Below are 20,508 nucleotides of genomic sequence, written 5' to 3'. Positions count from 1 at the left end.
TCTAGAGCAGGGCTCCTGAATTATTTAACCCCTAGCCCACAAATCGTATTCATGACGGATAGGTTTACAATGTTCTTGGATGGGACTCAGATCTAAAATGAATAAATAAATAAAATAAAACAAGATAAAAATAAGCCAAACAAACAAACGACCTAACAAACAAGGCTTTGTACAAAAAAAAAAAAAAATCGGAATCATTCCTTAAAATTTTTTACCTTATCCACTGGAAATATTCGGAGCAGCATTAAGCAACCAAAAACTTATTTTTCCAGAAGCGTTTTTATTGATTTCATTTTAATCATTATTACATTAATACTTCATTTTTAATATTCTCTTGAGTTGATTTATGATTTTTCAGAATTTTAATACTGAGCCATTTAATTGCCGAAGTATTTACCGTGATATGACATTGTATAAATGAGTAGAAATTCTTGAACTGCTAATTAGAAGTTTATTAGCAGTTCAATGATTTATGTTATATAAATCATAGAAAGCCATTAAAAGCATCATTATTTAAGCCATCTATAACTATTACTATTACGTCACACCTCCAAGGACTCGTCGAAGGTAATCCAAATATTTGATTTTGACATAACTGTGAATTGTGAAATATAATTCACAGTTATTTTAAATAGTCACATTTCAGGAATTGTTCAAGGAAACAATTAACACATGTGTCGCTTCTGTTACATTAATCACTAAATCATCGGATGTTCCCTCTGACATGGTAACATATATTTAAAATTCTAGGTCATCGCTACGAGTGTTGACTTGTCTTCATCACTCTGAATGTAATTTTACCCCCCCCCTTTTTTTTTTTTGATTTTATGATTTCTTAAAGCAATTCGATACTCAAATATCTTTACGAATATAAGACATATTCTAAAGATATTTGAAATGAGATGATCAAAGATTTGTTCTTTTGGTAATTTTTTTTTATTATTTTTTTTATGTTTGCATTAAAATAAACTAGACTTACTTTTAGCATCTCTCATTTGAAAAAGAAAAACTTTTTCAAATGGAAGTGATCTGAGTGAGCGAATGCATATTAGAATCAAAGTTATATAACTGCAGTAAAGAAAAAGCAAGAAATCCTGGAAAGATTTATCTAAGAACATGACTTCAGAGGAATTTTGATTAGAAAAATGAATGAGAGATGAACTAATTTATTTATTTATTTAGCGTATGATAACAACAGCCTAAGAGGCCCATATGGTAGTTACAGAACTATAAAATCACTATAATATTATTAGTTGTAATGTTATTCTTGTCTCTGTGAATTTAAACTTGTGAATGTTAATAAATCTGTGAATGTTAACCTTGCCGGTGTTTCACTTTCAACTGCGTCTGAGACCAACTAATTCGCCTTCAATTGAAAAGCACTGATTAAGGTTCATCTCATCATAGACACGATTCGAACCTAGGTCCCTTTTCAAACAAAAGGCATTGTCGAAAATTAAGCTACGAAGCTCTCTGATCTTACTGAAAGACTGCATAACAGAATATCAAAGTATATTAGTCCATATGAACTATCTCAACCTTTCCTCCTGTATCTTCGCTCTTAAGTTCGTAACTTTCACTGTTCCCCTCACATAGTCATTTCTCAGACGATCCTTTCTGGTCACACCGCACATCCACCTAAGCATTCTCATCTCTGCTACTTCCATCCTGCTGATGTTATTTTTCCTCAGGACCACAGTTTCTATAGCATACGTCATAGCTGGCCTCACTACTGTCCTATAGAGTTTGCTTTTCAGATTGATCGGCACCCTCTTATCGCATAACACTTCAGCCATCTCCCTCCAGTTCCTCCAACCCGCTTGTATCCTGCATCCCACTTCCTTATCAGCTCCTCCATCTTCTTCCACGGTGGCCAGGGTCTGTCTCCTGGCCGCCGCCGACTGTGCAACACATATACTCTGTCTTACTTCTGCTCAGTCTCATACCTCTCTCTTCCAGTACTTTTCTCCATCTTTCCAGTTTAGTTCCCGCTTCTTCTCTTGAATCTGCACACAGCAAGATGTCATCTGCATACAACATTGTCCAAGGCGCATCTTCTCTCACCTCCTCCGTCACCACCTCCATCACAATATTAAACAGAAACGGACTTAATGCTGACCCTTGATGCAAGCCAACTGTTACTTGAAAACTTTCTGTCTGTCCCAGACAGGTCCAAACACTTGTCTTCACATTTCTGTACATCTCCCGCACCAACCTGACATATTTCTCCGGAACCTTCTTCTCCCTCAGACGCCTCCAGACTTCTTGCCTTGGCACTCTATCGTATGCTTTCTCCAGATCAATAAATGCCAGATGTAGCTCCCGTTGTTTCTCTCGAAACTTTTCCATCATCTGCCGTAACCCAAAGATAGCATCTGTTGTTGATCTACCAGGCATGAAGCCAAATTATCTCTTTGCAATCTCCACCTCCTTCTTCAATCTTCCATCAAGAACCCTTTCTAGGATTTTCATTGTGTGGGACATCAACTTTATTCCTCTGTAATTTTTACAGTCTTGTGCATGGGGACAAGACTGTAAATGGGGACATTTGTAGATGGGGACAAGAGTACTTTCCCTCCATTCCTCGGGTATATTTTCCTGTTGGCAAACTTTCACGAACAGGTCCCACAGCAGGTCAATCCCCTTTTCCCCCAGTGCCATCCATGCCTCCACTGGAATCCTGTCGGGGCCCACCGATTTTCCATTCCTCATCCTCTTCATAGCCTCCGTCACTTCCACTCTACTGATGTTCTGCACCATCCCCTCAGAAGGCTGCCCATCTTCTCTGTGAGTCCTTGCATTTTCCTCATTCAAAAAACCCTCAAAGTATATTCTCCATCTGTTTCTTATGCCCACATCCGTCCATAATACTCTTCCTTCAGTGTCTTTGATCTGCCTCAAATGTAAGATGTCCTTTGCTGCTTTGTCCTTTGGTCATAGTACCACATACAGAATAAAAATTTTGCTCCAACTAAAAAAGTCATGAATTAAATTTATATTGAGGATATTCTTCTCAGTACAAATTGTACAACTGTGTCTAATATGTACATTTCCTTTTTGGAGATAAAAAAAATTATTTTTTGTAGATTGTTTAAATTGTATTCAATGTTTAATGAAGGTAAGAGCAAATAACTATGGAAATGGTCAGAACAAGTTTGATAAACGACATAAAATGGAAAATCGTTTTATCAGTCCTTTCTTAACTTTTAATCAAATCCATTTTTCTTAAAATATTATATAACTAAATTAGTAATAAATAAAAAGAAAAATAAAACCCACGTTTCATTTGAACGTTTTTCAATCCATTTTAACATTTGAAATTTATTTTATGATTTAAATCTTATTTGTCCACCTCCACGTCTAAATAAATAAATAAAAAAATTAATGCAGAGATTTAACATTTGGATTATAATATTTTTATATAATAACATTATAACTCGGATGTTTTCTCCTTCCCAACAAATGAACGAGAAAGAAAACAAAACACGCATTAGCAGACACAGCAAAATTTGGAGAGAAAGGATTACTTCATAACTAAAATTAAGATCATATGATGCCAGTTTATGTGCTGTAGCAAGAAGACGCTAATACGTGAAGAAAGGTTTGTGGGATGACTTTTGCCTTTATGCACTTGTATCTTTATATGATGGTTAACAGTTGATTGATCATTAATCTTAATTGCTAAACGTGCTAATAATAATAATAATAATAATAATAATAATAATAATAATAATAATAATAATAATAATAATATCTGCAGTAATAGCCAACTCTTATTTAATAGTATTTTTTAAATAACCATTTTACTATTTATACTAACGAAATATCTGTCTATTGAATCAAAATCGGATGAATTACCTGCAGCTTCTTGTATAACAGAGAGAATCCAGAATATAAGAAAATACGACATACGCACTAACTCCATTTCACTATGAAACTATCTTTTCATCGTCTAAACAATGTTGACTTCATTTTTATCCGTTATGATGCACACCGGGTGACATGTGACGGGCAAACCAAACGTGCGAATTTCTTAGAAAAGTTTCCTGTATGTCATATCCTGTTCTACTAATAAGAGTTATACACATGCTTTTAGTTTGATTTTCTCAAGAATGACTGCATTTTGTCAAGATTTTATTTTAAAAGCGAAATGTGAAATCCTGAAACACATTAATTAGGGTTATTTTTTTTATAAATTACTAATTACTCATTTAATAGATATGTAGAGCTTTCTAAACTTTTATAGTGCACGTAATGTCATAGAATGTCTATAGTTTTATTCTTTAGGATATCATTCTTTGATCAAATTATTCATTTTAATTACATATTAAATAAAATTTTATATGATTAAATGCTCATCTTTATTTCAGTTATTTAAACAGATGCAGGATTCAATATGGTTTGAAGGATAAGTTGATTTCATCCATGAAATATTATTTTTATTATGATTTGGCACCTCCATAAAATCCCAGGGCTCACAAACGCAAACCATCCAACTCCATTTCACCCAATAAATCAATAAATGCATTTTGAATGCTAATTGTTTATATTCCGACTTTTCTTGTTTTTCGGGAGAAAATGCCCGAGTTTTTAAGTTTAATATATATTCAATATATTCAATTTAATAGTATTTTTTAAATAACCATTTTACTGTTTATATTAATGAAATATCTTCCGATTGTATTATGAGACAGAAAAGCTCGCTATGTTTGCAATACTTTAAATGTCCTTCGTGACACAATTCCAACATCAGTGATCTGTCTACCGGTGTTTCTTAATTTGTAATTAACCTTAACCTACTACAAGTTAATTACAAATTTCAAATATATATATATATATAAAGACCATATATATAAAGACCATATTATATATAAAGACCATATATATAAAGACCATATATATATATAAAGATATACTGTATATATAAAGACCATAGCGCTGACTATAAATATATATATATATAGTCAGCGCTATGGTCTTTGTCGCCGCATGCAATGTCTATCTAAGCGCCCCTGTAATGATCCGGGCGTGTGTGGTTCTTTTACGATAATAAAAATTTAAATTATTTGATTTGAAATTTCTTAAATAAATTTTGACAGAACAGCCACACGTTGGTTCGCTAAATGTAACGAACCGGGGGTGTTGACTAGGCAGGATAATCATTAAAAACCCGAATATTCAAAAAATTCTGAAAAGTTATTCTCAAAAGTTAAAGCAAATTTTGATAAAGCAACTTCACTTTAATCGTTGAATATAATGATACAAGGATTATAGCCTTCTCACCGACCCGAATCGCTAACAAAATTAAAATGAATTTTAATTAAAGTTAAAAATTATTTGAACTAAAGTTTAAAAAATTCTTGCATTTTACTAAATTCTTAGTAAGTTGTAAAAATTTTTTAATAATTTTTATAAGTGGAACTATCTTTTAGGAAAATACAAGAAACTCAAGATAGACGAGAAAATAAGAAAATAATTCAGAAATAATAATTAGAACATTTTATTAATATTAATATAAGTATTCAAAAAATAAAATCTTTACAGAATAACAGAAAATAAATTAAATTACATAAAAATACTCGAAATGTTTTTATTAAAATTTTAGAGTTCTTGATTTCATATTCACCAAATTAGAAATAATGGTCTTAACGTCTAATTCCGACATACATCATTTTCAATAGCAATTTCATTTTCAATTCTATTAGCGCCAAATTAACAAATCTTTTTTGTGACATACTTGTTCTTAAGTAGGTTTTAATCAATTTCAACTTGGAAAAGGAACGTTCATCCCTTGCTACACTAACAGGTAAGGTTAATAGTATTCTTAAAGCAATTGAAAAGTTAGGGAAAGATAAATTATTGGACACAATAAAATTAAGAATATCGAAAGGGTTTTCAATATTTAAATTATCCTTTCGAAAAATATCCCGGAAAGCACATAACTTGTAATATAGTTCTATTGCATTTACGTCTTTATTGTCGCCGTCCATCAAGAGAATCTCTAAATCGTCACATTTTTTTCATACATCTTCGTTATTAATTTGTAGTAATCTATACAATAAATTGAAATTATCATAATATGTTTTTAGTTGTTCAAAACGTTCTATTAACGAACACATTGCAACGTCTAGAAGTGTATAAAATACATTCACTCTAAATTTATCTTCTGGCGATTGTGGCGTTTCGTAATGAAGCTCGTAATCAAATTATCGTATGTTATTTCGTCGTCGAACTTCCGTACCAGTTTTAAATTCTTATTTCTCCATCCACCTCTTCACTCAGTTCTTTTGCCGTTTTTAGAACTTCTTTAAAATTTGTATCTGATCGATACTCTTGTAAGGATATTTTTATGTTTTCGATAGATTCTAAAGCAAGTGTAATGTTCATATTTTTGTCTTGAAACATTTTACTCACAGACTTTATTCTGTTAAGTAAATCATGCCAAATTATAAGAGAACAAATAAATTTGTAGTCCTTCATTTTAGCACATAATGTTTGTGCTTCATGCTGAGTTTCTTTATTAAAATGTTCATTATTTAAAATTTCAAAAAGTGCATCGTAAATTTCTCGTAACTGATATTGTAGAAGGCGGATTGCATGAATTTTACTTTCACATCGCGTTTCTGATGGTTGTTTCAATGTTAAATTTTTTACGAACTTTAAAAGGATTGCTCAACGTTTGTAAGAGAATGAAAAGAAATTATATATTTCTTGAATAATTGCAAAGAAACTAATTGTATCTGCATTCACTTTGGCTGCATCGTTAATGATTAAATTTAGAGTATGAGCAGCACATGGCACGTAGAAAAGCTCGAGGATTTTTGTTCAAAAGCAAATTTTGGAGCCCATATTTTTTCTCTTTCATATTTGCCCCATTGTCATACCCTCTACCTCGCATGTCTTCAATGGGAATATTCTATTTTTCCAGTTGTTCCACTATTGTTGCACATAAACCACGTCCTGTGGAATCTGATATATCTGCAAAACCTAAAACGTTTTCCCTGATCTTGACAATTCACTTGTCACAGGAAACAAAGCGAATAATATTGGTTATTTGTTCTGTTTTACTTGCATCAGGTGTGCAGTCTAAAATTATGGAATAATATTTAGATTTTCGAATTGATAATAAAATTGTGTCCCTGATTGCATTACTTAAAGTTTCCAATATTTCATTTTGACTGTCTTTACTCAAATAGTGTACTCTATTCTTTCGTTGTAGGGCCCTTTCAACATGATTTTCCATAACGGGATCAAACTTCGCAAACAGTTCGACTAATTTTAAAAATTTGCCGTTATTCCTTTCATATAATTTAACAGATGATCCGCGAAAAGCTAAATTGGCTACCAAGGAATTTTATAATTTCAATCAAGCGTTCTAAAACACTCGCAAAATGTTTCTTTTAAATTTCATACATGCTTTGAGTCTGGCAAATACGGCGAAAAGAAAAACTTACGAGCGAGGATACTTCGGGAAATTTGCCTCGCCTTTTCTCCTCTACTTGGGCTCGTCGAAAATGCCTGGACGACTGCCGTCTCAAGTAGCTTGAATTGCCGCCTCTAAGAAACTGAAAATGCCACCTCGAAGAAAAATGAAACTGTTGTGAACTGTCAATCAGGATCCCTATGGACTGGAAACTTTTCTCTTCTACGGCGTTTGGGACTTCTCCTTTCGGCAATTTGAAAGTCCTGTCTGTGGCCTAGAAGTCGTTTCTCTCTAGCGACGTCTCGAACCGAGAAGCTCCTTTCTGGATGCGGAAAACTCCTCTCTCAACCAACATCTGGATCTGGGATGCTCTCTGACGATGTCTGGAACCGAGCAGCTCTGTCTCTCTTCGGCAGCGTCTGGGACCGGGAAGCTTTAGCAATGGCTGGAACCGAGCTGCCTCCTCTTTGCCAGCGTCTGGAACCGGGCAGCCTCTCCCGTCTCTCTGTGGACGTCTCTGGAACCGGGCCCCCCTCTACTTCTGCAGCAATCTCTGGATCCGTGCAGCCCCCTTCTGTTTGCTTCAGTCCCTTTTTTATTATACCTCCTCTGAGACCTTGCATGAAGTTTGGCAACTCCCAAAGATGTTTAAGAAGGAATGTCTATATGTTTAAATTTTTTTGTGTCAATCGTTCATTTTATTTTTAATATTTAACAAACGACTAGAAATGATATTGAAATGATATAAAAGTAAAATCGAACTATTTTACTTTTCATTTCAATCAGACCATTCGTTGTGATAAAATTAGACAAAAAAAAAATCATATGTCACAAATATTAAGCTAGTGAAATAAGGACAACATAATCGTCGACAGTCATAAAAAGATAGGCTTAATAATGGTATTCTGTGTTTTCGTGATGTCATTAATTATCACAATAATTAAATCTAGAGCTGGTTTTTTTTCCTGTATTCTAATTATAGGAATAATTTTGTTGTACTTCATTTTTCCATAAAAATGGTGTAATTAGAGACTCAAAAATATTATCATTTCATATTATCGTTTTGCTATTAAAAACAGCAAATAAAAAAAAAGAAATTTTAATTCACGATTCTTGAACTAAGACAATTTGACAAGGAACTCCGCTAAGCGCATTCTATCCCCCCCACCACCACCACATTAGAGTTAGCATTTCTTCTAATTGTTTCTTTATACACAATACAGTATCATATTTATCAGAGTTGGATTTTTGATATTTCATTTCTTTATAATATTCATTTGGATGTTGTTAAATAAAAAATAAATAAAAAATTTAAATTAAATAATACACCTGAAATAGAAACAATAATAACTATAGACCTGGAAATCTGGAGGGCAGTGAAAAGGAAACGTATAAGCAAAATAGACTGGTAAATAAGAAAAGAATGATCATTATGGTGATTTCAATTATGCTAATATAGACTGGAATGAAGAAATGGCGGCTGGTTCCAAAGGAGTGAAAAGAAGGTAAAGTCATTCCGCTTCATCAGGGATGTGATGACACTAAAGCTTCGAATTATAGATCAATCTTTATGTCTGAAGTTGTAGTTAAAGTATTGGAGAAGTTAGTCAGGACCAAGATTGAGAACTGGGTTGATAACAGCAGCATTCTCTTTGATGGTCTGCATGGATTTACTACAGGAAAATCGTGTTTTAGTAATCTGCATGCTTATTATAATAAGATGACCAATGCATTGTTTAATGGTGATGCATACTTCCGATATCAGTAACATGTTCAACTTGCATGTTACTGATATCGGAAGCGATCTGAATGCTGATATTCAGCTGCTTCCAGATGATGCAAACTTGGGGAGAACAATGAATAATGACGCCGATGTCGTAACTTTGCAAGAATTTTAAACTAATTACTAAAATAAAGAGCCAAAAGGCTTCAATTCGACGATGCAAAATTATATAAGTAAAGTGAATATTAGATCCCACGTTATTTCAAAGCCGAATGTAGAAGCTGTGAAAGTTTCGTAAAAATAAGTTGACCAAAGAGCTTACGGGAATAGACTCACCGCATTCACGAGTTGCCTTAGCGCGCACTACTTAGAAAACAGGCGCCGCCCAAGCGTCTATATATTCGCTCTCTATTAGTCCATTTTGATAAGGTTTCACTGGCCTGGCAGCTGTTTCGAACTGGGTGGTTCTCCTCAGAGACCAGGCAGAAACGTTAAGAAAGCAAAAACTCTCTTTCAGTACTGAGGAACTGGAAATGTCGGAGAGGGTTATTTTTGGAAAGCGAACTCTCGATCGGTGGGTAAAAGTATTTACTAAAATAAAGAGCCAAAACGCTTCAGTTCGGTGATGCAAAATTATATAAGTAAAGTGGATATTAGCTCCAGCAATATTAGCACCGACCGAGAATTCGCTTACGAAAAATACACCTCTCCGACATTTCAAGTTCCTTAGTACTGAACGAGAGTTTTTGCTCTCTTAAGGTCTGGTTCCCACTTTAGGGGGGGGGGGGATGCTTAAGATTTCGGAGGCGTGAGTGGAGAGTTTTGCCTTGAGAGAGCAGTTTGAGTCTCTGGGGATTGGCGTTTTCAGGCAGGGCCTCTATCGGTCCATGTCGTTGGGGTGTTTTCTCTGGAATATGAGTAGTTCTGTTCAGTGGTAAGGTGAGCCTGTCACTGAGTGGAACCAACGCTGAGTTGGACGATCCTTTGGTCACTCATAGGGAGTAGTCTAGGGGGGGGGGGGGTCGTCTAATTTTTAGAGATGTGCTTTACTTAAACAGTGCCAAGTCTCTGAGGAGAACCAACCAGTTCGAAATAACTATCGAGCCAGTGAAACCTTATCAAACTGGACTAATAGAAAGCTAATATATAGACGCTTCGGCGCGCCTATGTTTTCTAAGTAGTCCGTGTAAGGCAACTCGTGAATGCCGGTGGGTGTATTCCCGTATGCTCTATGGTCAACTTATTTTTACGAAACTTTCATAGTTTCTATATTCGGCTTTGAAATAATGCTGAATATAATATCCACTTTATTTATATAGTAAAGGTTTAAATTTGATTTTAATTTTAAATGGGATGCCGAGTATACAATTGGTGGTAATATCTTAGAAGTGGTGGAGATGAGGTATCTCGGAGTGATTGTGGACAAGAGACCGAAAATTTCGGGGACACACATTGCTAGAATCGTGAAGACAGCACAACAGATTATGGCAATGATGCGGATGACACTGATTTGTAGAAGTAGGGATGTTATGATTCTACTATATAAGGCTTTGATTAGGCCACAGATGGACTGTTGTGCACATAACTGGTCACCTAGTTTTCAAAATGAAGGCGATATCGAAAAAAGGTCGTTCATGGAAGCTGTATAAGGGGGGGAGTAACCGAATTAGTTTGTCAAATTTTGCCAATACAGTGTGCCCGTTGAACCCAAAAGTGAACCACACGAATATCATCTTGTGTGTGTTCCTAAATTCCATCGATCCAGCCAGAACGGAATTATTGCAATGCTGTGTCTGATTTCCACACGCTTTACCGCTGCAAATGGTCCCATTGAAACAAAACCTGGAAAAGCTCAACAATGTTTAATGAAGCTTCCAAATAGGAAATAATTGGACATGAATCCGTCTAACTGAAATCATGGAATAGCCTGCTCGCAAATATAGGGATAAAATGAAGTAGATAACGCATTTGGGGAAAGGCCTAAATGCAGTAGTTAGGCATTTAAATGTTAGGTATTAATAAAACATATTAATAATTACTTTAACCATTAAATACGTGTTTAGGTGTCGTTATTTAACAAAGAGCTTTAAAGTTTGACATTGATAGGTATTTTACAAAAAAAAAAAAAAAAAAAAAAACTGACGCACTTTTATTAAAAACAGAGATTTCTTTGAATAACCCTTTTCCCCCCCATTGAATAGCCTACCTTGATTACCTTGACGAACCTGTGATTTCAGTCAGGATATCTCCATGACTGCATGTCGTAAAGAGTCCAGCTATTCCTGTCTTGGGCCTTTCTTCTCATTTCTTCTAACTTTCTTAATCACTGGGTCTTCCAACCTTAATGCTGGTCTTCCAGGTTTCCTTTTGGTATCTCTCGGATACCAGTTTGTTAATCTGACTGTCCATCTGTGGTCTCTCATTCTGGTGAGATGTACTGCCCATCTACTTTTGGTGTTGTAGATTGCTTTTATTGCATCTTTGAGTCCAGACTTATTCCTGATTTCTGTGTGTCTCACGTGGTCTATTTTATTTGTATTGCACATTCTTCTTTCTACTGCACGTTGAGTTGTTATTAAGCTTAACATATTAATAATTACTTTATCCCATTTGGTAATGCTAGTTGGCCATCTAAGCAAAAATGGGTGGGAACGAATATGGGAACCGGCCTCTTTCATCTTCTTCTTCTCTTCCTCCTCCTCATCATCATAAAAAATACCATTTCATAATGGCTGAAATTACATACAATGCGTTTGAGTATATTGTTTTGCTGTATATGAATGCTGAATAGAAAAATCCGGTCGATGCAAGACACGAGGCAAACAAGTGATCTCTCTAGAGTTAATATCACAAGATGATGGGGAAATAAAGGTGTCCATGCCGTTTATTATATATCTATTACATAAAAAATAAAATTAGCTAACGCCTTTTATTCCTATAGGGAGTAGGCGAGGCCGTTTTATTCCTATCTAACTTTTGGAGACTGAGTGGGCATTTCAATCTAAATTTCAATCAAATAACAAAATGTTAAAAAAAAAACTGACGCCTTTTTTTTCGCAGAAGGAGTAGAAAGAACTCCTTTAGTTTTTACTCTCTTTTAGAAATTCGTGGACAGACGCTTCTATCTTTAGTTGTCATCAATGGAGATGCTTGTGGCTACCGCTAATTTCGAAGGCTCCGGAGCCAGAAAGTAACAGACAGCTGTCGTTATTTTTTTATTCTAAATCTTAAAATTGTATGAAATGTCGGTTCTGCATGGATTTTCTAATTGCTGGATTAAAAACTCCAGTTAAAAACTGAGTTAAAAAGATCGGCTAATCAGGAACTGGCTGAAAAAGGCACTGAAAAAAGTTTTCCTAGTCAGCGACTAAAACATGTAACAATTCGATTCCTTGCAGTCTAGTATTATGCAATCGAAATGTTGTCCAGAAATACATTCTTTTATAGCCATTTATTCTGAAACTTAAACAAATCCTTCGAAATTGGATGGCGAGCTTGTATGGTAGCACAATGTGGATATCAGAATTTCCATGTTACTGCATTACATACAAGCACACCACCACTTACTCGGAAGCCAAAAAGTTCTATTCTCATAAGCTCTTTTGGTGAGTTTCAAATTTTTTTAAGTTTGCAAAATAGTTGGCTATGAAAGAATAATGAATTTTTCGATTGGAAATACAATTTCATCGCCTGATGTGAGACCACCGCCATGCTTATTGGAGGACTGAAGCAGCTTCAAAAGTTCCAAACTTGGTCTCTGTACCAGGGTTTCCAGTTTATGTAAAAATAAATAAATATAATAGATACTATATAAATTTCGGTGAGTCCAAGTGTAATCAAATACCTGGATAGTGCAACGTCTGACCCATTTGGTAGTGCTACACTGAGGCAACTTATAGCAAGGGTGGAGCAAGCTCCGATCACTATTCTTAGTATTTACCCATAATGTGAAACCCAGCTCCTAGGAGCTGTGTTACTGTTCTACATTATGAGAGAAGATCACTACCCAGACCGGTTTCAACCTTATGTATAGGTGAAGCGGGCTCTAAAAATAAGACGATCACGAAAGATCGCCCAACTCAGCGTTGTTCCACTCGATGACAGGCTCACCCCGTCATCGAGAAGAACTTCTCAGCATTGACTCTACCCAGTGGCAGACTCACCCCACCACCAAGCAGAGATATAATCTCAGGTGGCCCCACTCAGGCAAAAACCTACCTCCAAGTGGAGCCTCTCAAAGCCAGATCCGCTCTGCACCGGTTTCCACCCTCATTGGGGGTCTCATCAGTGTGTAGATAGACCTAGTAATACCAAGTTTGTAGCAAACAGAACTTACATAGAACTTACAAACAGAACCTACTATGAGAATAGCCAAGAAAGGTGTCCTTATAAATTATTAATTATATGAAGAGCCAAAGACTTCAATTCGGCGACATGAACTTATTTAAGTTAAGGGATATTACATCCCATATTGTTTCATAGCCGAATAAGAAACGCAAAGAGTTTCATGCCGAATATAGAAACTATATAAAGTTTGGCAGGTCCAAGCGTAAGCAAATACCTGGATAGTGCAACATTTGACCCATTTGGTAGTGCTACACTGAGGCAACTAATAGTAAGGGTGGTGCAAGCTCCGATCACTATTCTTGGTATTTACCCATAATGTGAAACACAGCTCCAAGAGCTGTATTACTGTTCTACATTGTGAGAGATGATTACTACGCAGACTGGTTTCAACCTTTATTGAGATCTCATCAGTAAGTAGGTAGAATGGGAGTTCATGTCTTTCATCACTATATAAAGTTTGGCAGGTCCAAGCGTAAGCAAATACCTGGATAGTGCAACATTTGACCCATTTGGTAGTGCTACACTGAGGCAACTCATAATAAGGGTGGTGCAAGCTCCGATCACTAATCTTGGTATTTACCCATAATGTGAAACACAGCTCCAAGAGCTGTATTACTGTTCTACATTGTGAGAGATGGTCACTACTCAGACTGGTTTCAACCTTTATTGAGATCTCATCAGTGAGTAGGTAGAATGGGAGTTCATGTCTTTCATCATCGGCCTTTGGAGTATAAAGATTGCTGAGGGTCAGCAGGTAGTAATAGGGGAAGTTAAAGAAAGGTAGAGTAGGATAGTAGAAAGTAAAAAGAGGCCTCAGTCAACCTGTTTATCTGTATAACCCAGAGGTTGTGGCTAAAAGGTCTGTAAAACATCATCTCCTTACACCTGTTCTAAAAAAAAACTTAAAATTTACACTATATTTTACCCGAAAAACATAACTTTACATTAGATTAATCCAGGTGTATGGAGACATCATCTGGTAGTCCCTAAAAAAAAAACTGTTTGTTAAAATTTGGAACTTAGATTACTCTTAAACTATGCTTTACAACTGAAAAAAGACTGCGATAACAGAATTCGCATTGAGGTGGACTTTATCAACCAGAGAACCGAGAGTTAGGGGAAGAACCCGGCCCGAGTGATGCAGCCTACAAGGAGCTGCACCGCCTCGCTGTAAGCCTTCTCAGCTCGGGTTCTCAGGTTTATCCCCCTCCTTACTGGACTAGGGAACCATCGCAGCTCGGGTTCTCAAGTCTACTCCCTCCTTACTGGACTAGAGAACCAATAAGTTGTATAATAGAACTAAGTATTTAGTTGATCCTGAAAGGAGGACAAGGTTTTAGTTTGCCCTTAGCTCTTTTTTTGTTGTATGTTTCTGTAAGACTTGAGAAGCTACTGTTTTTTCTCTGCCAGTTATTAGTTGGTGAAGAGCTTTATACAGCCTCCTTTCCGTTTTTCTTCGTTTACTTCCGGGATTCCTTTTAGCTGTGCTGGGTTTAGTTCACTTAATTTTTCTATATAGAGGTCTCCAAATTCGAAACTTATAGTCTCAGGACCTGTGATGAGGAGCATAGGTGCTCCTATTTTGTCTATTGCCCTTTGGAGGATCATCTCGGAGTCTTCCGGGATTAAGGGCATTAGAAGCCTTTGGGCGTCCGCGGCAGGGATGGATTCTTTCTCCCATTCCTCGGCTGGGGTAATATTGCCTTTTCTTGATTCTTCAGTCTCTTCTTGGTTTTCTATTCTGATCTCTCTTTCTTCCTCTTCCTCAGAGTCTGATACTTCTTCTGGGCATCTGTTATCTGGTTTTGTTCTCTTCGTTTCTCCTTCTTCAGGGCTGATTGATCGCTTTTCTGTGTTGTTGCTGGCTTCCGTTTCTTCTACTTCTGTACTTTCATTGGTGGTCTCTTCCGTCTCGATGTGAGCTTTCCTTGCGTTACGTTTCTTTTTTTTTTCTTTATTTTCCATTCTGAGTTTTTTGTGGTGGCAGCTTGATTTGCTATTGTTACTGTCACGATAGCTGGGGTTGGATGATTGGAGAGTCTTCCGGCTCCGTTGTTTTAGGCTCTTCTGTTGATTTGCCTATAGCTGGAATGTCGTCCTCTTTTGTGGGTTCAGGATTATTTACTGGAGTGGTTGCTGGGGTTGGCGATATAGCGCCTCCTATTCGTTCTGCGTGTGTCCTCCGGAAAACTTTCCAGTCATCCAACCCTCAGCTATATTTATACTCCAAGGCCGATGATGAAAGACATGAACTCTCATTCTACCTACTCACTGATGAGACCTCAATAAAGGTTGAAACCAGTCTGAGTAGTGACCTTCTCTCATAATGTAGAACAGTTATACAGCTCCTAGGAGCTGGGTTTCACATTGTGGGTAAATACCAAGAATAGTGATCGGAGCTTGCACCACCCTTACTATGAGTTGCCTCAGTGTAGCACTACCAAATGGGTCAGATATTGCACTATCCAGGTATTTGCTTACGCTTGGACTCGCCGAACTTTATATAGTTTCTATATTCGGCATGAAACTCTTTGAGTTTCTTATTCGGCTATGAAACAATATGGGATGTAATATTCCTTAAATCAGTTCATGTCGCCGAATTGAAGCCTTTGGCTCTTCATATAATTTATAATAGATAGCTTTTTTTTTTTTTTTAAATCTTATCTCACCCACCGTACTAACAATATGTTTACGACCTTTCATGGGTGGAAATCACATAAAAATAAATAAATGAAAATGTAATAAAATCTTTACAACAAATAAACGGAAGACTTAAGGTTCTACCTTCAATAAAATTTAAGCACCGACGGAGAGGGCGCTTATTCAAAATGTAACTTTCTGACAAGAGAATTTTACTATTCTTTCATTCATTAGCCTTAGTGGTATTATGTTATAAAAAAATGGGTCTTTGTACCAGTAGCCTCCCCCCCTCCCCCTCCCCCCCACACACATATATCCCCGCAGGGAGTGATCGTGTGTGGGGTGAGGAGGCTATTTGTTATGTTCTGATTTCGATTTCGGTTGCCAACTAGAGGAATTTTTTTTCGCTAACATTTTCCGAGTTAGTCAACCTCTAGGTGTACAGGCAATCGGTTTTATTTTCTCAGAAAATCACGTTTTTCATTCTGTGAACTAAAGAAAGTCGACCGTAGATATCATACTATATCAGACGTAACAAATATGACCACATTGCCACCAATCGGTGAGAGTGATCATAGGGTCTTAACTTGGGAGGTGGCTAAAGGTGTAGAATTTTCAATTAAGACAGGGTACATGTGGAATTATCGGGCTGGAAAGTATGACAAGCTTAGGAGTTTGATTGGTTCAGTGCCATGGCATGTACAACTGCAAGGACTAGAAGTTGATAGTGCATGGGAGGTAGTTAAGAAGTGCTTGCATGAAGCAATGGCTGACTGTATACCTAGAGTCCGAATAATAAATCAAGTAGGGGTTAAATGGATGAATAACACCATTAAGCTTGAGTTGCAAAAAAAGAAACAACTATGGAGGGAATTTAAGGAGAAGGGTGACCGGCAGGCACATGAACGGTATAAAGCGCAGGCCAGAAGGGTTACGAGTGTGGTAAGAAAAGCAAAAAAGGATTACCAAAGAACATTGGCCATGCAGGCTAAAGAGAATCCTGAACAGTTTTTTAGATATGTAGCAAGTAAAAGGAAAAATGTACATGGCAGATTGATTTTAAAGAATGCCGATGGTAGGGAGGTAACTGAATCAGTTGAGATAGTTGAGTTACTGAGTGAGCACTTTGCAAAAGTATATCATCCAGGTGGTGGCATTGCAGAAACGAATAAACCAGTAGATTATACGGGAATTGTGGTTAATGAAGTGGAGGTGAGTAGTCTATTGCATAACCTCAAGGTCAATACATCTGTGGGATTGGATGGTATACCAGCTCGTGTTGTACGAGAAGCAGCTAAAGAATTGTCAGTACCCTTGACCATTTTGTTTAATTTGAGTCTCTGGTCTGGGTTAGTCCCGAGCGGGTGGAAAGAGGGGAAAATAGTTCCACTGCATAAAGGTGGTTCCAAGACTGCTGTTGTAAATTACCGACCGATTAGCATATCAGGAATCATTGTCAAGGTCTTAGAGAAATTAGTCAAGAAAAGAATACAGGATTGGATAGATGAAAATGGGATATTGTATGGGGGACAACATGGTTTTGTGAAGGGTAGATCATGCCTCAGTAACTTGCTCACGTTTTATAACACAGTGACGGCTGAACTGGATAGGGGTAATGGGTTTACAGTGATACTACTGGACCTTGCCAAGGCCTTTGATAGGATACCACATGGAACCCTAATCAGTAAACTGGAGCAGATGGGTATAGATATAGGGTTGGTGAGATGGATAAGAGGGTGGTTGAAGGAGAGATATCAAAGAGTGGTTTATTCAGGAGTGGAGTCTAAAAGACGTCTTGTGACTAGTGGAGTGCTACAGGGCTCTGTTCTTGGACCACTGCTTTTCAATTTGTTCATCAATGATATTGGAAAGGATCTGAGAGGAAGTGTTCACTTGTTTGCTGATGATGCAAAGTTGGGTAGACCAATTGTGAGTGCACAAGATGTCAAAATTTTACAGGATGATTTGGATAGTTTGGAGGACTGGGCTAGGAAAAATGGATGTCAATTTAATGTGGCAAAGTGTAAGGTTATGCACTTTGGGGTGAAAAGAATAGCAGCAGTATATCGCATTGGTAGAATCATACTCCAGGAGATTGATGAGGCCAGGGATTTGGGAGTGTTGGTGGATAGGGAGTTGAAGTTTAGGGGACACATTGCAAAAGTAACTAAAACAGCTCACCAAATCACTTGGCTTCTGAAAAATACTTTAACATGCAGAGACGAACAAGTTGTTGTTCCTCTGTATCGAGCCTTGATAAGACCCCATCTGGACTTCTGTGCCCAGCTATGGGCACCAGGGTTTCTTCGTGATGGAGAGGAAGTGGAGAGGGTCCAGAGACGAGTGACCAAGATGATAGCAGGTCTGTGGAATGAACCTTATGAGAATAGGTTGAAGATTTGTGGGTTGCAGAAATTGGACGATAGGCGAAGGAGGGGTGATATGATTGAGACATTCAAATTACTGAAGGGTTTTTATAAGATTGATCCAGAAGATATTTTTGAAAATATGACTGGTGGTGGGAGGACTAGGGGCCATGCATGGAAGCTGGGCAAGAGCGTGGTTGACAAGGGTGTTAGAGCTAGGTTCTTTACTTGGAGAGTGGTAAATGAGTGGAATAAGCTTCCAGAGTCTGTTGTGGGTGCTATGACCGTGAATGAGTTCAAGGCAAGGTATGATAGATACTGTGTGAATGTTGAATAGTTGTTCTTGATATGATGTTAGGGCCTCCCTCGATGAGTCTGTCGACTCCTTGGAGTTTCCCGGAACAATAATAATAATAATAAGAAGAAGAAGAAGAATGTATGGCGATAGAGAAGATGGCAGCACTTGTTCGTCGTGTTCTCTTCCCTGGCTGCCAATTAAAATCGCTGATGGTCAACGACCAGCTATTTTGTGATTGGCTATGGGTGCCAGGGTAGCTATTCATCTTGAAAAGTTAGCTGGAGCTAAATATTTGGCATCGCTAACTTCTTATGGGTTATAAAAGGCCTTTACTGGATGTGTTTTAAAGAAAACATTCAAAGTCTGTAGCTTTGAAATTTACATTGAATCCATACTTAAGTATTTTTATATTACCTACAACTTACATAAAAACAAAAAGTTGCCGATCAGTTTTTTAGAAAAAACTTTACTGCTAATAAATATTTTGAAATGAAAAAAATAAAATCCTCTAATACTTTATTCTCCAAAAGGAATAGGCAGAGCTCCTTTAGACACAACTAACTTTTGGATATCAGTGAGTAGCTGGAGTATGCCATCGACATACTGAGCTCATGGTGATCTATCCTTCTGTAGTCCCTAGCACTCTACTAGTTTATATGCGCATGTTATTAAACTTGAATAAAGAATAATTAAACCTGCCTTTTAATTTTATGTTCAAGTTTATATGATGAAATTTTTCGTTATTTGGAAGGTGGGAGATAACAGGAGAACATCAATGGAAGTTAAGTTTGTTTGCAGTCAAGAAAGGGGTAAGAGCTAGGTTTTTCCTCTCAAAGAGGAGTGGAATAGTTTGCCTTTAGAGGTACGAGGTTGTACTGAAAAGTTGTGATCACCACCTTGAAGGAATTGAGGTAGAACCATGTTCTAGATGTTTATCACAACTTTTCATCCCCCTTCCTCATAGTAACTGCATCTAGTGTGAATGAATTCATGGGAATGTATAACAGTTGGTTAATGAATCAAAGAAACACAACTAAACACCCTACAGTTAAAAAGCAGGTTGACCAACATAACAGCAGAGATAAAATTCACGAAGCCCTTCTACAACCAAATTAAAAAACAATGACAGGAACAGGCAATAGAGGAAATACAGCACCTAGGCTTAACAGTTACAGATTCTAAAGAAATAAGTAAAATCTTCACAACTTACTACAGAGAACTACATGCCACAAAACAATCAAACAAAAAGGAATGGGAGGAAATAATCAGTAACCTACCTACGATACCACAAAAAGACAGAGAGGACTTGGAAAGAGAAATTACAGAAACAGAAGTAAAGCAGGCAATCTCCACACTAAAAGTAAATAAATCACCAGGCTCAGATGGACTTGGGAGTACCTTTTACAAAACATTTAAAAACAATCTAGCTCCCATCCTGACACAAGTCTACAACACACTCATCAAAGATGGTGAATTAGCACCTTCACAGAAACTAGGAATTATAACCTTAATCCCAAAGCCAGACATATTGCAAGTCAGCAATTGGAGGCCTATCACCTTACTGAACACTGACTACAAAATATTAGCCAAAATAATAACCAACAGACTGAGCCCAACACTAAAAACAATAATACACACAAATCAAACCTGTGCTATACCAGGCAGACACACCTTCCAGACAACTAGTTTAATCAGAGACATCATCCAGTAC

At 36.9% G+C, this 20,508-nt stretch overlaps 1 protein-coding gene across 1 annotated transcript in view; it reads right to left on the bottom strand.

Annotated features, from left to right (window-relative positions):
- Positions 1 to 3,980, bottom strand: part of LOC150108120 (uncharacterized) — a 58,846-nt gene extending 54,866 nt beyond the window's left edge. Inside the window, exon 1 of the mRNA XM_090415603.1 lies at positions 3,859 to 3,980. Coding sequence (XP_090271729.1) covers positions 3,859 to 3,925 — 67 coding nt within the window. The 5' untranslated portion in view covers positions 3,926 to 3,980. The remainder of the gene's footprint in view (positions 1 to 3,858) is intronic.
- Positions 3,981 to 20,508: the final 16,528 nt, after the last annotated feature.

The sequence above is a fragment of the Typopeltis vanoorti genome, chromosome 3 (assembly GCF_054136105.1).
Source record: "Typopeltis vanoorti isolate ZY-2024b chromosome 3, IOZ_Tvanoo_1.0, whole genome shotgun sequence".
In the NCBI taxonomy this organism is placed as follows: domain Eukaryota; kingdom Metazoa; phylum Arthropoda; class Arachnida; order Uropygi; family Thelyphonidae; genus Typopeltis; species Typopeltis vanoorti.
This window is presented reverse-complemented; position numbering and strand designations above follow the sequence as displayed.